Genomic DNA, 20,501 nt, shown 5'->3' with positions numbered 1-20,501 from the left:
TGAATCTCTTCTCACATGTCTCCAGTGCCCTTAATATTGCAAAGAATGAAGAACCCAGTGTACTCTGGATCAAGCTGAACAGCTATTGCTGTTCAAATAAAGGCACTTTTCCGTACAGTCCTCAATCCTTATTGTGTGGGGTAATGACACCTATGGCCCAAAACAATGTATTCAGTCCCTAGATTCATTTCACTCGCAGTTTCCACAAACAAACTTGCAGCAGTAGTCTTCAAAGCTGCAATAATTCAAACTGATCTGATATAGTCTCTAGGAAATACTTTGCAGTAAGTCAGCCTCTGGTTAAAGGTCAGACATCCCAAGCCAACAAGGAAGAGCTTAATTTGGATGAAGTTCCTGGAATCCGTTTCAGAAGGGCACAGCAGACACCAGGAGCCTTGTTTGCTTCTAAAATTAGATATTTAAACTCCAAAAGTGCAAGCTACAGAAAAAGCTACTAACAGCTAGTAGTTACTTAAGTAACAGTTTCCTTTTGAGGTCTATATAGTTAGAATTTGGGTACCTATGGAGCTGGGCTTTAGAAAAAGTGAGAAATAAGAATAAAAAAGATGAACGATCCAAAGTTTACATCATATGCAAATAAAATGTTCCCTTTGAAAAATAAAATAAGAGTACTAATGTCAAGCAAAAAAGCGTTTGTGAGAACTGGTCTTCATCTGTCATAGCCTATGATGCATTAAAAAATGGGTGTTTCAGAAATGATATTAGGGAAAGTTTGTTCTCAAAGTGGCACCTGCTCTGATCCTGCAAGGATTAATTAAGACATCAAAGGATTATTTTACTCCACTAGTCAAGATGATCCTTAATGCAGAGCAATTCTAATTCATATTTACACATGGGGCGTGGCAGAGAGAAGACAAGACAACATCCTGGAGATCCACTTGCAGAGTGTCCATCACATCAACTGTCCTGCTACTGCCACTGAGAACAGAGCAGCTTCCTTTTCTCTCCCCAACTGACAGGGCTGGCACAGAGTTGCACCTTTTCCATGGGCCTGTCTGGGGAAAAGGGGCTTTGGCACACACCTTGTTTCCCCAGTGTAACATCAATATTCAATTTCATGATAATGTAGCTCAAGTCATGTTTTCTTATTTAGAAATAAAGGTATTATTTCTGGTTCACATTCTCCATCAAAAATTCAAGAAAGGAACCCTCATTATAATACAATTTTTGTTATTCTTGCTTAGTAATCAGAGCAGCTTTGTGCTCATTCCCCTTGATCCCTACCTTTGGAAACTGAGATGGGTTTTCGATCTGTGCTGTCCAGATTTAGGAGCTTTCTTTCTCTTTCAGCCTCCTCACTTTTCAAATTCCCTAGAATTTCCTCCAGTGTCTTGACAATGTCAGCAAATGAAGGACGTAATTTTGGGTCCATCTATTAACAAAATATGTGACAAGATACAAAAGAGCTTAGTTATGAAGAAAAATCTGTACACATAGCACTATGTTACAAAAACGTGATTTTCTTGGTTTTTTTTACAAATTTTACATGATTTTCTTGGTTTTTTCTCACAGGCATCATCTTTAACACATGTATACCTACAGGTATATTGTTATGTTACATGGAAGAAAGATTAACTGATGTTTCATTTTGACAAAGTCATACATCTAAAGCAATGTAGAGCAGAGGAACTATAACTTTTAAAATATCCTCTTTGCTTTAAAATATCCTATTTGCATTCCAGAAATCTAACATTAGATTGTAGAGATGCCCTCTCCTCCAAGTCCCTCATGAACCATTTATCAAAGTTACCAGAGGCCTCAGTGTACTGATGTTTGTTTTAGGAAATATGCTCATTCCATTCTTTTCCTTTAAATAATCAGCACCGTTGATTATTGTCTCACAAACAGGGAGGCTTTTGAATCAATTAAATATACTCACATTGCAGCAGTTGAAGGCCAACTGGAGGAAGTTAGGGGGACAATCTCCCACCATGTGCTGGAAAGCATCATAATCCAACCCAAAATTCTGCAAGTAGAGGTGGAAAAAGAAAAGGAAGGTAAAAGTTAACAATTGAGGCACAAGAGAGGAGTGGGGAGGAAATGAGGAAATCATGAAGACAGTGTTACAAGGCAAAGCATGAAAGGGAATTAGAGATAATAATTCTCTACTTAAGCAATACAATGAATTACATATATAGGTTATTCCTCATACAAGCAACACACCAAATCACATCTATTAGTGCTCTAACAAAAACACAAGGTTCCTATGTAGATATGAGCAATGGCAAGGAGAAAGGGTAATTTATTCTTGTCTCAGTTTGTGCCTTGATCTTGTATGGACACTGAGGTACACCTACTATCTCCTAAACATTCTGCCATATGAGGTGAACTTACTTGAAGCACAGTTCATATAACCTGACATTCCTAACTGTACAATGTTTAGCCATCTACAGCTTAAAATGCATAAACTCCATAACGTATCTGTGATGAAGTAAGAAAACGTTCAACTTGCATCATAATCCATCTAGTTTTGCAATAACTTTGGCATGGACTACTTTAAGAGTTGGTGATTTCATAAGTTCTCTCCAAGGAGAGATGACTGCCTTAAAATCCCCCCTTCTCTTGCAAGGAGAAGACATTTTCTACATTTTCAGTTTGAGAACATTTCATAGGAAGCTGTCTTATGCCAGGTCAGGCTACTTGCAATTTGGCCTAGCATCATCTACTTCAGCTAGCAGTAATTCTCAAGTGTCTCCTGTAGAGGTCTATCACATCAGTGCCTACCTAGTCTTTTTAAATGGAGATGCCTGGGGTTGAATCTGGAACTTTCTGCATAGGTAGGATAGGACATGACAGCTTCCCTCTTACCCTGCTCTCCTGTGAAAAGGCAGAAGTGCATCTGAGGTAGTGAGGCAACTCACCGATACCAAAATGTAGTTCTAATTTAGAAGAGAAGGATTCCTATGCAGATAGTCCTCTTTCAGTGAATAAGGTACCATCAATAACCTGCTTTGGGTTATACCAGTCAGATATTATAGAAGCTCATGGCTAATTGCTGATGTAACATTCACCTGCAAAGTATAATTATGTGCTTTAAATGGGGAAGGAGTGGAGAGAAGGGGTTAGTGCCAGTCTCTGCATGCAACTGTAGCAGAGGATGAATGCTTTATTAGAAGACTTATACAGTGGTCATTCATCATGTGTTCAGCAACTCTGCAAACATTAATGATTCAGCAAAATTCTTTAGGATTCTTCCCTTTCCAGTCCTTGTTAATGCACTCTGCTTACCTCTGTGCGAGGGAGATAGTCTGGATCTGCCTGGATCCTTGCTATAATCTCACAAAGAATGATGCCATACGAGAATACATCCGCCTGAGGAGGGGTGGAGGGGGAGAAAGAAAACATGACCACAACTGTATTACAGGCACTCCTGTGCTGCCTGATCTAGTAGGGTCTCCCTTCCCCATTCACATGACAAAAGTGTCCTCTATGGTGTTCACGTTTTTTACTTTCCAACATTTGCCAAAGTTCTAGGTCAAGCAATTAAAACCTAGGCCTGCAGACTGGCAGTCTCACTTCCTTCTCCTAAGGGATAATGCATAAAAGCACATTCATTGAACAGGTATCTTAGGACCCAGAGATGTACCTGTAAACAGGGCTCAATGTGGACTTTTCAACTTTGAGGTGATCTCCACTTCCCCATCTCTGCTGCTCAACGCATGTGTGCAAGCCCCCAAATCAAGGTCCAATTGCCTGTTCCCCTTCCCCTTCCATGCTTCAGGTGGGCTGCCCAATTTGTATTGTTATATGATCAAGTGTGTGTTTACTACACTTTTTTTAATGGCTAGCCTTTATTCACTCTTAAAACTGCTCTGAGAAGACATGACTGTGGTTGCGGCCAGCTAATCAGAACTGTGCAAAACTGGCTTCTGTTGCAAACCAGAAGAACATATTTAAGCTCAGTCTGGCAGAGCCTGGACAAAAATGTGATGTGCTAAAAATAATGTACATCTAATGTACATGTATCCCACTGCCCACTCCGAACAAGGAAAATCAGAAAATGTTGCAGTATTAACTGGGAGAGAGAGCTCATCAAAACAGTTACCAAATGTATTTAGAGCTATAAAAAATACTGGTACTACTCACAGGAAAGAGAAAGTACATAGCATATTGCTGTGCAATATTAAAAACAAAACAGCATGTGTATGACTAGAGGAAACAACTTCCCCTATAGCATATCATACCTATCATATGAGATAATTCAGCTAGGTACCTGCAGGCACAGGGCTTCATATGATTTATGCTGTGCTGCTTTTTACTTGCTTATCTGGAAGCATTTATTGTCATAATAAAACTGTCAAGGTTGAGAAACCCATTTTTTGCTACTCTGAAAATTAAGAAAAACAGAAACCTTGGATATTTATTCCACTTAATGAAATAAAAAGTGCTGTCATTCCATTCAAATGAGATCTATAGTAATCCACAGAACTCTGAAATCACGTTCAGGAAGGAGCAGAATTTTCCAAGTAGGACCCATTCAGCTAAACTTATTAATTACTATCATGTTAGAACAGCTTTAAAGCTACAGATGCTCACAAATTCCCCACCCCCACCTATGCCAGGCAACCAGCATCCCAATATCTATTAACTGATGTATAATTAAAGAAGACCAACCTTTTCATTATATGGCTCATCTCTCAGCACTTCAGGTGCCATCCAGTAAGGAGAGCCCACCACTGGCAGTTTCTCACTTTAAACATTTGAAGAGAGAGGTGGTTAGAAGCTGGCAAATTAAGCATTTCTTTGCAACTCCTTTCACTTTCAGCATGGGAACAAGTACAAGCTGTTCTCTTGCCATTCATATTAATTCTATTTGTCTGGACAACAGAAGGTGATGGAGAGAGCAGAGGTGAAGTGTGAAGTGCCCAGAGTGCCACTGCAAGCCAAAAGAGCTTCTGTCCTTTCTCCTGAAAGGCCTCTTCATAGTTCTAGGCTCTTTAGAGCAAGTCTTCAGATATCATTAACAGGCAACAGTTGACACTTCAGAACACCATTCAGTAGCAGATAACCCTTATCTTGAACAAAATATCCCATGACAAATCAGACTATTCAGAAGTTTATCCCTAAACAATTCAGAAAAGCATTCTACTTAGGAAGCATAATAGGAAGCTTCCTGGAAATTGAAATAATTCATTTCCATATTTATAGAGCAGCTGCGTCGAGTCAGTACATTTTTTAGTTTAATTTTGTTTCACCCAAACTGTTCTAGTTACAGGTAGGTAGCCGTGTTGGTCTGCCGTAGTTAAAACAAAATAAAAATAAAAAATCTTTCCAGTAACACCTTAAAGACCAACTAAGTTTGGTATCTGAAGAAATGTGCATGCACATGAAAGCTTATACCAATGACAAACTTAGTTGGTCTCTAAGGTGCTACTGGAAGGAATTTTTTAATTTTCTTCTAGTTCAGTTCATTAATGGATCACTTATCCAATGGGAAGAATATGACAATACTGATTTGCATAACTGCTTGAACCATGTTCAGGGTCAACATAGTCACTAAAATAGTAATTTTACAGAACCCCACTCATTAGTATTCATGGTACTTTACACAGCAGTTAAACCATTTGGATATCTTTTAAAAAAATATATGAAAAACAGGAAGGCAAGGAGAAGGCTTTCTAAGTGGCGTGATGATATCTGAAAGAACTGTATGAAACTTTCAAGAACTGATTTTAGTGTGAGAACTCAAATGTGAATCGTGTGAAGAAAGATATACTTGAGCATGTGCAAAGTATTTATATTCCTCACTGAGCAAACATTTGTTGTTTGTTGTTTAGTCGTTTAGTCGTGTCCGACTCTTCGTGACCCCATGGACCAGAGCACGCCAGGCACTCCTGTCTTGCACTGCCTCCCGCAGTTTGGTCAAACTCATGTTCGTAGCTTCGAGAACACTGTCCAACCATCTTGCCCTCTGTCGTCCCCTTCTCCTAGTGCCCTCAATCTTTCCCAACATCAGGGTCTTTTCCAAGGATTCTTCTCTTCTCATGAGGTGGCCAAAGTATTGGAGCCTCAGCTTCACGATCTGTCCTTCCAGGGAGCACTCAGGGCTGATTTCCTTAAGAATGGATAGGTTTGATCTTCTTGCAGTCCATGGGACTCTCAAGAGTCTCCTCCAGCACCATAATTCAAAAGCATCAATTCTTCGGCGATCAGCCTTCTTTATGGTCCAACTCTCACTTCCATACATCACTACTGGGAAAACCATAGCTTTAACTATACGGACCTTTGTCGGCAAGGTGATGTCTCTGCTTTTTAAGATGCTGTCTAGGTTTGTCATTGCTTTTCTCCCAAGAAGCAGGCGTCTTTTAATTTCGTGACTGCTGTCACCATCTGCAGTGATCAAGGAGCCCAAGAAAGTAAAATCTCTCACTGCCTCCATTTCTTCCCCTTCTATTTGCCAGGAGGTGATGGGACCAGTGGCCATGATCTTGGTTTTTTTGATGTTGAGCTTCAGACCATATTTTGCGCTCTCCTCTTTCACCCTCATTAAAAGGTTCTTTAATTCCTCCTCGCTTTCTGCCATCAAGGTTGTGTCATCTGCATATCTGAGGTTGTTGATATTTCTTCCAGCAATCTTAATTCCGGCTTGGGATTCATCTAGTCCAGCCTTTCGCATGATGAATTCTGCATATAAGTTAAATAAGCAGGGAGACAATATACAACCTTGTCGTACTCCTTTCCCAATTTTGAACCAATCAGTTGTTCCATATCCAGTTCTAACTGTAGCTTCTTGTCCCACATAGAGATTTCTCAGGAGACAGATGAGGTGATCAGGCACTCCCATTTCTTTAAGAACTTGCCATAGTTTGCTGTGGTCGACACAGTCAAAGGCTTTTGCATAGTCAATGAAGCAGAAGTAGACGTTTTTCTGGAACTCTCTAGCTTTCTCCATAATCCAGCGCATGTTTGCTATTTGGTCTCTGGTTCCTCTGCCCTTTCGAAATCCAGCTTGCACTTCTGGGAGTTCTCGGTCCACATACTGCCTAAGCCTGCCTTGTAGAATTTTAAGCATAACCTTGCTAGCGTGTGAAATGAGCGCAATTGTGCGGTAGTTGCAGCATTCTTTGGCACTGCCCTTCTTTGGAATTGGGATGTAGACTGATCTTCTCCAATCCTCTGGCCATTGCTGAGTTTTCCAAACTTGCTGGCATATTGGGTGTAGCACCTTAACAGCATCATCTTTTAAAATTTTAAACAGTTCAGCTGGAATATCATCACTTCCACTGGCCTTGTTATTAGCAATGCTTTCTAAGGCCCATTTGACTTCACTCTCCAAGATGTCTGGCTCAAGGTCAGCAACCACACTACCAGAGGTGTACGAGACCTCCATATCTTTCTGGTATAATTCCTCTGTGTATTCTTGCCACCTCTTCTTGATGTCTTCTGCTTCTGTTAGGTCCTTACCACTTTTGTCCTTGATTATGGTAATCTTTGTACGAAATGTTCCTTTCATATCTCCAATTTTCTTGAACAGATCTCTGGTTTTCCCCATTCTATTGTTTTCCTCTATTTCTTTGCATTGCTCATTTAAGAAGACCCTCTTGTCTCTCCTTGCTGTTTTTTGGAAATCTGCATTCAGTTTCCTGTATCTTTCCCTATCTCCCTTGCATTTTGCTTGCCTCCTCTCCTCCGCTATTTGTAAGGCCTCGTTGGACAGCCATTTTGCTTTCTTGCATTTCCTTTTCCTTGGGATGGTTTTCATTGCTGCCTCCTGTATAATGTTACGAGCCTCCATCCATAGTTCTTCAGGCACTCTGTCCACCAAATCTAAATCCTTAAACCTGTTCCTCACTTCCACTGTGTATTCATAAGGGATTTGATTCAGATTGTATCTTACTGGCCCAGTGGTTTTTCCTACTTTCTTCAGTTTAAGCTGGAATTTTGCTTTAAGAAGCTGATGATCTGAGTTACAGTCAGCTCCAGGTCTTGTTTTTGCTGACTGTATAGAGCTTCTCCATCTTTGGCTGCAGAGAATATAATCAATCTGATTTCGATGCTGCCCATTTGGTGATATCCATGTGTAGAGTCGTCTCTTGTGTTGTTGGAAGAGAGTGTTTGTGATGACCAGCTTGTTCTCTTGACAGAACTCTATTAGCCTTTGCCCTGCTTCATTTTGAACTCCAAGGCCAAACTTGCCAGTTGTTCCTTTTATCTCTTATTATCCCCTGTAATGAGAAGAACATCCTTCTTTGGTGTCATTTCTAGAAGGTGTTGTAGGTCTTCATAGAATTGGTCAATTTCACTTTCTTCAGCACCGGTAGTTGGTGCATAAACTTGGATTACTGTGATGTTAAAAGGTCTGCCTTGGATTCGTATCGAGATCATTCTGTCATTTTTGAGATTGCATCCCATTACAGCTTTTGCCACTCTTTTGTTGACTATGAGGGCCACTCCATTTCTGCTACAGGATTCTTGCCCACAGTAGTAGATATGATAGTCATCCGAACTGAATTCGCCCATTCCCTTCCATTTTAGTTCACTGATGCCCAGGATGTTGATATTTATTCTTGTCATCTCATTTTTGACCACATCCAGCTTACCTCCACTCATGGTTCTTACATTCCAGGTTCCTATGCAATATTTTTCTTTACAGCATCGGACTTTCCTTTCGCTTCCAGGCATATCCGCAACTGAGCGTCCTTTCGGCTTTGGCCCAGCCGCTTCATCAGCTCTGAATCTACTTGTACTTGTCCTCCGCTCTTCCTCAGTAGCATGTTGGACGCCTTCCGACCTGAGGGGCTCATCTTCCAGCGTCATAACTTTTATATGCCTGTTGTCTTTGTCCATGGAGTTTTCTTGGCAGGGATACTGGAGTGGCTTGCCAGTTCCTTCTCCAGGTGGATCACGTTTAGTCAAAACTCTCCACTATGACCTGTCCATCTTGGGTGGCCCTGCATGGCATAGCTCATAGCTTCTCTGAGTTATTCAAGCCCCTTCGCCACGACAAGGCATTGATCCATGAAGGGGCAAACATACACTGCTGCAAACACTGAGGATCAAAAGGTGCATGTCAAGGTGAGCACCAACATCTATCTTTTTTAGGAGATGACCTCATTTAGCCACTATGCAAACTCATGGTAAAAACTCCCAGAGCAACTTCAGTCTTAGTCTATTGCAGCTAAAACAAATAGTCTGAAAGCACCTTAAAGTCTAACCAATTTATTATGGCATAAGCTTTCATGGTCTGGAGTCCATTTCATAAGTTGCTGCTGGGACTGTTATCCTCACTTGACAGATACATATACACACTGGGGCATACAAGAGAGAAAATATAAATAGGTGGGCTAAAAAAAGCCAATAATTGCAAATAGGTGGAATACAGTCCTGTTCTTCTTCAGCTTTGGTTTTGCAGGTTTCTGCTGATCTGAAAGCTGCCATTCTCTATTAGAAGAATGTCAAAGGGAAATCTAGCATGAAATAGAAGAACTAGAACTAATAACCATATTTGATTTTGTTTGCCTTGTTTGGCAAGTTTAATTCTGTTTGAATATACAAAATGGTTCTCTCTCCCACTACAGGTATTAGCGATGAGAAGTTGATTCTGTTAAATAACTCATAACCAATACCTGCTGCTGTGAATGGTCACTACTTGTTTGACAGATTAAAATATTTACTGAATTCTCAGACTGTACCTTTAAATTTCTTTGCCATTTTATTCCCACGGCTGAGGATTTCCCCCATAGTTTATGTTTGCAGTAATATTCCTCATTTTGATTCATGCTGACAATGCTACTTACCTGAATTCGGGGATTTTCTCTGCTAAGCCAAAGTCACCAACTATAGCAGAATATCCATTCTCATCAAGCTTTATCAAACAGTTCTGAATGAAAAGAAGAGGGGAATTAGTGTGGTCCACATTTGAATCCCACCATTAAAAACTTAAAAATAGGAAGCAATATGTGTGTGTGTGTGTGTGTGTGTGTGTGTGTGTTATATAGTATCCCACCCTTCATCAGAAGTAATCCCGAGATAGCTCACAAAATTAAATATACAATCAACTAACAAACCATTAATCATAGTAACTAATCCATCTGTCAAGTATTACAAGGAACACCTCTCATTGTAATGTAGGCACATGCACCACAAATTTAAGAGGCCTGGCAGAAGAGGAAAGTCATTAGCTGGTGCATAAATATAGACAAGTATGCACCAGGTGAAGCTCTGAGGGGAGTGAATGTACCTCAACTGGGGTGCTCTTGCCAAGACCCTCTGGTGAGTCATTTTGTGACTTCAGTCAGCCATAGCACTGCCAGAAGAGCCTACAACCTCAAAGCCTGGCCAGAACAATATGATGTGTTTCTTCAGATAATCAGGCCTCTATTGTGCCATTTAGGGCTTTGTGTGCCAGTGCGTGTATTTGAAGACTAGTTATACAGTCTTAGGCAAATATACCTACTAAAACTCTGGCTTCTGCAATCTCCAGATATGACTGATCTGAAGATCAGCCAAAGCTACTGCTCCTTTTTTAGCAATCTGTTCAAGTTTACTATACAGTTTGACTGGGAAAAAGAATGTCCACCCCAATTCTAAATATGCAACAGTTACCTGAATAATTACCCAATAGCACAGGAACATTTGGGAGGCTAGAGAAACTAGTAGTGTAATTCTATGCTTGCTGAGTCAGAAGGCTTACTCCCAGCTAAGTATGTATTGGATTGCAGCCTAAGGCTCTACTCCTAAACATGCTTATGAGGGAGCAATCCCCCTTGAACACAGTAGGAATTCTCAACAAGTGTACGACTGCACCATAAGGCTGGAAATTCTATTTACATTTGGGAGCAAATCATACTGAACCCAGCAAGACTTCTGAGCTAACACATACCAGTATAGGAATGAGTTGCAAACAGAACAAGGAACAAATATGATATATTGGGCACTTGTGCTGTTTGATATCTTTAAGTGAAATCACTTTGCTAGATTCAGTTCATGGATTATTACTATGAATTATAATTTCTAGGTTTACACTGCATTTAGGCTGTAGTTTAAGCACAGTATTAATTTCAATTTTTTTTGCCTTTTGCTGATTTTAATATCTCAGGTAGAACATTAATTTGATATTTCCATTCAGAACATTTTTTGGGATTTTGCTTTTTAAAATAGATCACTACATACATTTAATCTATTTTAAAATTAAAAAATAACTTGCTTGCAATGTCTGCAAGCCACTGTCAAGTCTCACTTAGCCAAAATCTTGTAGGTAAACTAGGACTGTGAACTGTAGTCTTTACTGGATTTGGAGACCAATGGCCACATCATTACAATGATACTTAACTGTCAAAGACAAGGAGCAGATGGGGAAATTAAGCATTCTGGTCTGTGTACTGTTCTCTCTAATGTACTGATGCCTCTGGCACTGGCAATTGTTAGCCTTTCATTGAAGTATATGAAAGTATAGTAAAGTTCTGTTCTTAGTTTTGTACAGTTTAATTTCTTGCACAACTGCATTGCCCACTGTAACACACACATCCATGTTAACAGCAGGCAGCAGTGACTTTATGGACTTCTCTTGAGTTGTAAACTGCAAAATCAGCAAATAAATTCAGGTACTTGCCTGCTCATAAAAAGAGCAGATGGGAAAGGAGAGGGGGAGGAAGGGAGAGGGTAGACACATCAGGCTCAGGTCTTCATTGTACTTCTCTAATGGACACACATAGATTCCTGTTTGATGCCTAGGTCCCAATTAATATTTATTTTATTTTAACCTGGATCAGTTATAGCACCCACAGTTCACTTTGAGATTTGAAAAATTGCACAAGGTCAACTGAATCAGGCCAACCCAACACACACTAAAGCTTCTCAATTATGGCCTTTGTTATCTCTCGTCAAAGAATGCATTCATTCAGCTTGCTTGTGGTAAACTATTTGTTCACTGCAAAATGCAGCTAAATCCTAGAGGGATAACATTAATCATACAGCAATGTTAAAACCACGATGAAAATTCAGCAGTTGGTGTAGAAGTAACCATATGCTGGGCAGCAGCCATTTGATAATGCTAGGGTTCATTTTGGGTGCTTCATATGGCAAGTAATTTTTCTACCTACTTAAGAAGCTTTTAGTATAATACAATGAAATCAAGCTTTCTCTTACAGTTTATGAACTTTCAAACTATATGCCCTGAATACAGAGTTGTATTTCTCCAAAAAAAAATAATGTTGCTGATCAGTGAGTGGTTGCTATTCATTTGCTTTCCTGCATTAGCCTTCAATATTTTTTCCTTAAATGTAAACAATGCATGGGAGGCACATCTTATTGTCCAAACTTTTACAAGTATTCCAGTAAGAATAACTGCTTTGAATTTGTTTGACCATAACTTCATGTCAAACTCTGCTTGAGATAATACCCTTTTCAATCATTATGGCACCCACCCACAGTTTGTCTCCTAATCTCATTCCTATTCATTATCTCCCTCAAAACTTCCCTTTTCCTGTTCTCTCTGAAATTGCTGCCCCTTCACTCCAATAACTATACCTTACTGTAACCAAGTCAAAGTGTCTGTAATTGAAAACACCATGTTCTTCTCTGCCTCCATTTCCCTCCCACTTCCTCTGTTTTTCATGTGTTTATTTTAGAATGCTATTTGTAAAGCATCGTGTTTTACCTGAACCAATGGATTCAAATTACAAGAAATGAGATTCCAACTAAACACCAGGAAGAACTTTCTGACAGTAATAGCTGTTCAACAGTGGAAAGGGACTACATTGGAAGGTGGTGGACTCTCCTTCATTGGAAATGTTTACATCTACCTGTCAGCTATTCTTCAGCTGGAATTCCTGCATTTGCAGGACTAGGTGATCCTTTGGGTCTCTTTCAACTCTACAGTTCTATGATTTTATGTGTACAAATGTAGTCCCATATAGATTTTTTTTAAAACCACTTTAAGCCATATTAATTGTGCTTTATTTAGTTTCTTCTCTAATCCAATTTCATTTCAAATACTAATATGTATTGAGACACCGGATTTACATGGGCAATCTGCTGAATCAGATTACACTACAAGGACATCATAAAATTACTGTATTCCAGAAAACCCACATCACTGATTAGCCAAGCTGTGCTCTACAAGGCAACTGTGGGCACTTATTATAGATACGTCCCTGGATTGAGCATTACAGAAGGTCTGTGGGAAACTGTTTCATTATATTAATTTTGATAAAGAGAAGGCAATCAGACTGGGAACCAATGGTTACATTTAGTTGAAATACTTACTGTCACTATACTATCCCTGAAAATAAGTATTTAGAATGAATTTAATCCAGACAATCGGGAGTGTTCTTGGTTACTGAGGAGTGACAGTGTTGCAACAGGTTTTGGATGGAATTGTATTCCCCTTTGCCTGTTTTCAGGCAAAATTCAAAGTCATTGTCTAAAAACCCTATATGTTTCAGTACAGGATATTTAAAGGACTGCCATCTGCCCTACTTTAATCTTGCCCATCCACTGAGGTCAATGAGAGAGGCGCTTTTTGTATGTCCAATAACTCATCACCATCTGAAACATGGTGGGTGGGACTAGCACTGCTCTGTTTATCTAGCCCAGTACCCTCTACCGTCTACCCTGACTGATCTCGCACAGAGGCTTCTCACAGGCTGGTGGTTCCAAGGATTGAACATGGAATATTCTGTATGCAAATATTGCACTCCACCACTGAGCTACGGCCCCTCATTATGCAGATTCAAATTCTGTGGAATGTATTGATACACTGCATGTATAAAAAAAGTCCAACAATACATGATCAAATCTCTCTGTGGAGACTTCCCCAGAGATACAATTCTGGAAGTTTATACAACCTGAGTTATGCCTTAGGCTGAAATCTTCACTTAAAGAAGCTGAAACTGAACTCCAAAGAGTTAACAAATGTTTATACATAAACAGATGTGAGGGAACATAAAGCTCCTTTTGTGTGTTGAGAGAGCTTAACATCTGCTTTGCACAGTGTAATCCTGCTAAGGAAGTTCAACATTTATTTTCTTCTCACATAAGAAAAAGAGATCCACTAGCAATAGCTTGTTCAGGCCCAATGCAGTTTCCATTAATTTCTTTGTGCTACGGAAAGCAAAGAAGGATTGCTTTATATTCAGGCATGTTACCACAGTTTCCTTCACATTAGCTAAAATGCCAAACAGCCAAATGGGACAATATTAACTGCTACTTGTTCTGTCATCATCACTGCCAATGATGGATGAGGAGAGTAAAGGCAAACGTATAATCCCTCAATTTCAAACCACATCTTTCTAATGAAATGTATCACAGCCCTTACTATGAAGTATGAAAGTGAACAGGCACAGTGCTAATACACAACAATATATTCCTGGTTACATACAATGTTTTACAATATTGCTAAAGAAATCCATTTCTGCTAAATGCTAAATGAAGTCATTTAAGAGAAGCAATTTATGCTGAAAAGTGTGATATAAACTCTCTCTCTCGCTCTCTCTCTCTATATATATAGTGTGTGTGTAAACAAGAGAGAGTTCACACAATTTTGCACTGTAAAAATTTGTCTCAGACAATCAGATTTATATAAAAACATAAACAGGTAAGAAATGCATCCTCACAATAACTCATTGTCTTCTGCTTCTCATCCTCTTTCATTATTGCTTTCTGGCAACTTGAAGGTTTTACAAGGAAATTATCTAAATCCAAATTTAATTACCTCATTTGATTTTGAAGTTCACTAGCTTAAATAGCAATTCCATAAATCAAAGGAAGGTAGGGAAAAGGCTAGCATAAAAAATATGCTGAGTAGATTTATTACCACTTAAGTAACATTGGTATTTCTATTTTAGGATTTTTAATTTTAGGATTATGGAGCTTTTGTACTACTCTGGCTTGTCAATCTTGAAAACTTTTCAAGAAGCATAATGGCAACATGGAAATCTACTCCACATTCTCCATAGTGTTCTCAATATATTTTGCATTTAGACCGAGGTGCAGGGAAGAACCTTTGTTCGTTAGTCTGATAAGGATCCCAAAAAGGTCCACAAGGACATTTTTCTCAAAAAAACCCCTGAGCTGTCCATCTCTCTTTGTAAGCTTCATGCATGTGCATCTGGTTGGAAAGCATATGAGTAAAAATGCTACTACAGTATTTTTCAAATGAGGAAAAGAACTGGATCCTCAGCCCAGAGCTTCTGCACTTCACAGAATGCCTCCCTGGCTGTGTTTAAAAGCAAAGAAGAAATGGTGAGAAATGCAAAATATTTTAGCTGTTCTACAACCATTAGGGGCTTTGCTGGGCTTAAATATAAAACCTCTTGGGATCCTACCTGCAAAACACAAACATATCAGATAGATATTGGGGAAGGAGGTTTGCAGTGCAATCCTAACCACGCCTACCCAGAAGAAAATCCTATTGAATTAAATGGGGCTTTCTGCCAGGGAATAGAACTGCTAATACATTTGCAAAGCTAAGCAGGCCTGCTTTGGTTTCAAAGTGGATGGGGGATTGCAAGGTGAGATTCCTACCTCTCAGAGGGTTGGACTAGATGGCCCATGGGGTCCCTTCTAAATCTACAGTTCTATGATTCTACCCCATACCTGTGATGTCAGGTATGCAACAGGTAGAGATTTGGAGACTTAAAGTGTGCTCCCAGTTGTTCCTTGGCAAGCGAGGACTGGTGCTGCTGAAAGCACCAATTACTTTGTATTCTCAGCTTGAATTCAAGCTGGTGATTCAAATGATCTTAATCTACTGGCATGGCTCGAGCCAGGGTGACATTGGAAAATAATTACTTTGCGTCATCTGATGTCATGTTGAAGTCAGGTAATTTGAGTGCACAGCTCCGCCCAGCTGTCAAATTGGTCTGCAGGGGATGGGGGAGCTTCCAAAATGGCCCACTGGCTGCCAAAGGTTCCCTGCTCCCGATTTAAAGGGTTAAAAAAGATTGCACATACGAGTACATTATACCGTTGTAATTCTAACTATCTATAAAGGTAGATATCATCATAGTACAAATGGGGAGAGGGGTCGATATTGAGAGGGTGTGGCTTTTTAAAGACCACCTAGTGAGTTCAGGGCTGATTCAAACAGGAGAATTAATTGATTCAAACAGAATTCATCTCAATCACTTAAACAGCAAGATAGAGTGAAACCACAGACAACACTAACAGGAATTATGATTTGCTCACCAATATTGTAACACCAAACAATTTTACACTATTAAGTGGTATCAATGCAGCCCAAGTGCTATTGTACTAAAGCTTCTCATCTTAGTGTTTCAGGCATGACCTAATTACTTTCAAGGCTCACACAACTCTTCAGCCATAAGTATACCACCTGTTAATATTTGCCTTCCATTTGAATTAATTTCAAAAAGACCACAGTTCAGTTACAAAAATCAGTATACTGAAGTCTGGAAATACTCCTATAAACAGAAGAGGTGGCATTTGGGATGCTTTGCTTCTCAAGAACAGAGACAGTAACTCTTTATTCCATTCTGTCCTATCTCCCCAGAGTTGGCAGACTATTAAAGTGCATCCCAGCTGGTCATTTGCAGTTTTGGCATGAGAACCTTCATAGTAACTCTGCATTTTACCTATGGCACATTTAAAAAATCACTATCACTTTTTTTTAATCATTAGTGGTTTATAATAGTGTTGTTTATGAATTAGTGCCAAAACAACAGATAATCGTCAAGGTGATAGATTTCTGATTGCTTTCCTCACCAGTTTGCAATTACAATGTGACATTTATAAGGAAAGAAATTATTTTCATATTACTAGCTACAATGTTAAATAGTCGTAATGACAAGGCATCTTGAAAAGCAAAGTTTATGCAATTATTTGTAGCATAATTGCTGTTTTATCCATCAGTTAAACAGTTTCTGGAGTAAAACTACTACCAGCTCAGTGTTGCTCTGTAGCAGTTTAGGTCACCTGTAGAACAATGTTGAATGTATCTGAAGTGATGGGGAACATATACAGCAATAAGCCTTTAGGAAAGTAGGGTGGGACACAGAGCCAATCTGTATGCCTGCATCTTTTTGTAGTTTTATATTATAAAATGTGTAGCAGCTGGATCTCTAGGCTTTGGGAACTAGAAGTCTGAATAACTTGCTGTGAACAAATTAAAGAAGTTGTGCAACCACCTTCCCAGGAACATAATCCTAACTCATTTATTTGTGACCTCTACTTCAGGTTAGTTTCTTCTCAGACATCTACACAACGTGAGTTGTTCTGGGAAAGTTTAATCCACTAAACTATGTTTTCAGTGTTTTCTTGCAATCTTTAAAGTGACATTTTACATAACAGTTTTACAGTTTGAGGCACTGAGTGGGGCTGGAGAAAAATAAAACTACGCAAGATTGTTTGTCGTCCGTTAAGTAATACACATCTACAGGGCCGTCTCAAGCGTGTCGCGCTCCCTGGCGCCGTGATCTCTCCGGTGCCCCCGCTCCGCCCCGTTTCTTGGCGTGGCTGGTGGGCGGGCGCAGGGCGCAGCGCGGCTTTGCCGCACTGCGCCCCCGCGCCACCCAGCCTACACCTAGAGCTGGCCCTGCACATTTATTGCCAAATGTTTTCATTTGATAGGGACGCATGGTACCTTGGATGTCAGATCCCGATGGAAAATGCCTTTATAGTGAAGGTAAGTGAGTCCCAGAGCAATGTCCAGTGCCAGCTTCACCCTTACTGTCCAGGGCAGATGTTGATTACCATCCAACAGCTGTTCTAGGTTACCACAGTTGATATACTGAAAATATTAAAAAAACCAATTAAAAAGAAAAGAAAAGAACCACAGTTAAACTGTCTGTACTTCAAAGTACAGACAGGTGAGGAATTTCTTCTTGAATTTAGTGGGGCAAATGTTAAGTTCCTCCAACTGTACTAATGATATACCGTACTAACTCAAACCAAACAATCATAAAAGTAAACAATCTATAAACTTTAAGATCGGTAGGTGAATGCATCCCCAATAACTCCTGGACCTCCTCCTTGTTGGCATTCATCTATCTCGAGAGACAATGGAGTGTGCGTCCAGGGGTGAAGTCAAACTGCTGTGTTAGCAGCACTGAAATAATTTCCCAGTGTGTATGGAGGTCCTGAGCTGCCCAGATGGACAAGGCCTCTTGGCCTCACTGATGTGGTCCATAGGAAAGCAGAGCAATATGTTTGGCACAAGCTATACTGCCTGAGTTGCTGGTAGGAGGCATACAGGGTGCCATCCAACAGTCTTAGGGACCCCACTCAGGATATGTTTAGAAACCACCTTCTTGACCCCTTTTTCATGAATGCACAAGAAGCTGTCAAGGCTGAGTCAGACCTTTGGTCCATCTAGATCAGGGGTCCCCAGACTACAGCCCGCGGGTCAGATGCGGCCCAATTGGCCTCCCAATCCGGCCCGCGACAACCCCCTTGCCCGCTTTTATGGCGCACAGTGCGGCGGCGCTCTTCCAGGTCGGAAAAAAGCGCCGAAAATCATTTGTGCGCATGCGTATGGGCCTCTCCCGACCCAGAAGAGGTCATTTCCGGTGCACTTCTGGGTCGGGGGAGGCCCATACGCATGTGCACAAACGATTTCCGGCGCTTTTTCCGACCTGGAAGCGCGCCACCGCGCCAGTAAGTGTGTGTGCGCATGCGCACGGGCGCGCACTCCCCCACCCTCCGGCCCGCCACACGATCGGCGCGGCGGGCACCGGCCCAAAGCCAGGTAAGTCTGGGGACCCCTGATCTAGCTCAATACTGTTAACACTGACTGTCAGTGACTCTCCAGGGTTTCAGTCAAGGGACATTCTCAGCCCTCCCTAGACAAGCCAGGGATTGAACCTGGGCCCTTTAGCATGCAACACACGTGCTCTGATACTGAGGTATGACCCTTCCCTAAAGCACAGCATACACCAAAAGAGGAGGAAATGACAACTGGATAGAGGTAGTGCAGACAAAACAACTGATAACTGAGAAATCATCCTAGATTTCAATTAACATGGTTAGTTTTTAGCAGCAGGTGGTGGCTTGAAGTTATTCAAGATTCTCCTCTCTCCCTGTATTTCTACTACAAAAAGAGTTCTCATGTAGTAGATTTCTAACTGCTAAACACCACACACTGTAGCACAATATTTCTGCAAGTCAGCCCAGACTTCAGGCTTGTAGAGAAGTACTATCAAATAAGTCCCACTTGTTAAACTGCAAGTGCACAAAGAATAAACATACAAAATTCTTTCTATATTTGCACCCCTCTTTAAATACAATGAGACCAAAAATTTATATCCAAGTGGGATTACTTTAACACAAACCAGTGACCCAGCAACTGTATCAGCCACTGAGCTACAAATCAAAGAACTGTTAATTTCTAGCTGTCCAGAATACTTGAGGATCTAAAGAGGATCAAAACGAAGTGTTCCTTGGCTAGATGCCAAACTACTTGGCCCAGATTTTAGGAGCCAGCTCAAGTTTCTCAACGTATTATGCCAGGAGAGTTCAAGGCCACCTCACAAAAAAGTGCAGTTGTTTACCACTTGTGGACCAGGACTATGTTATACAGCAATTTCCACTACAAGCAAATTAATTGTGCATATTAATGCAGATTGCCCTTTGGAAGCAACAGTTATCTGCCCCAGACAAAAAATAAGTTCCTGATGCAGCAAAAATGAGTCTTCCAGCAGTTATCCAGTAATGCAGCAACTTGCTTAGGAACAAAGGAAGCCACATTTTATTAAGGGAGACCCATCAGCCCATCTAGAACATTCGCCAGTCTGAGGGTCAGATACTCTCACAGACAACCTTCTGTGGGCCACATGATAGTGGTGCATAGGGCCAGTGGCAAGAACTGGGTGCGGCAACGGATGTGAATTTTTACCTTTGTTCAACCACACAAACGTCAGAAGTCAGTCAGTCAGTCAGTCAGTCAGTCAGTCAGTCAGTCTCTCTCTCTCTCTCTCTCTCTCTCTCACACACACACACACACACACACACACACACACAGAGAGAGAGAGAGTGTGTGTGTCCATCTACCATCCAAGAAACCAAGAATCATTGTCATAGTTCAAGGACAGATTTGTGCCAGGCAAGAGCACTTGAGGAGGCTGTGAAGCACTACAGTGAGGGGTGTGACCTTGGGAAAATCTCAATGGCTGACTAGAAAAGGCTTTGGAGGTTCAGATTTGGCCTCCAGGCCATGAGGTTCCCCACCATGTTCTACACTGACTGGCAGTAGCACTCCAGGATTTCAGACAGGGGCATTCCCAGTCCTATCCGGAAATGCCAGAGATTGAACTTGGGACCTTCTGCATGCAAAGCAGATGCTCTGTTACTGAGCTATGGCTCTCCTGCTTGCTTCATCCAGCACTCTATGGAACCATGCAAATGTTTTGGGAAGAAAATAGTGGGCATACTTTTTTGACAGTTAAAACAACTGAGCCACAGTATCTACATTGCAAATAACAGTTGATCCCAGATTCCCTGGTGTGATTGCTCTGCCAGAATCTGCAGTTTTGGAGCGATACTGAGATCAGGTCTTCTTGCAATGCACCACACCTCCTTTACAT

General features: G+C 40.7%; 1 protein-coding gene across 4 annotated transcripts in view; it reads right to left on the bottom strand.

Annotated features, from left to right (window-relative positions):
* Positions 1-20,501, bottom strand: part of TESK2 (testis associated actin remodelling kinase 2) — a 61,777-nt gene that overhangs the window by 8,294 nt on the left and 32,982 nt on the right. For all 4 annotated transcript variants that reach the window (XM_035121267.2, XM_035121266.2, XM_035121268.2 and 1 more), the window contains 6 exons: positions 17,564-17,710; positions 9,759-9,841; positions 4,636-4,711; positions 3,250-3,333; positions 1,901-1,987; positions 1,246-1,393 (listed from right to left, as the gene is read on the bottom strand). In XM_035121267.2, coding sequence (XP_034977158.2) covers positions 1,246-1,393; positions 1,901-1,987; positions 3,250-3,333; positions 4,636-4,711; positions 9,759-9,841; positions 17,564-17,710 — 625 coding nt within the window. The remainder of the gene's footprint in view (positions 1-1,245; positions 1,394-1,900; positions 1,988-3,249; positions 3,334-4,635; positions 4,712-9,758; positions 9,842-17,563; positions 17,711-20,501) is intronic.

The sequence above is a fragment of the Zootoca vivipara genome, chromosome 7, assembly GCF_963506605.1.
Source record: "Zootoca vivipara chromosome 7, rZooViv1.1, whole genome shotgun sequence".
In the NCBI taxonomy this organism is placed as follows: Eukaryota; Metazoa; Chordata; class Lepidosauria; order Squamata; family Lacertidae; genus Zootoca; species Zootoca vivipara.
The sequence above is the reverse complement of the archived record's forward strand: the minus strand, read 5'-3'. Positions and strand labels throughout refer to the sequence as shown.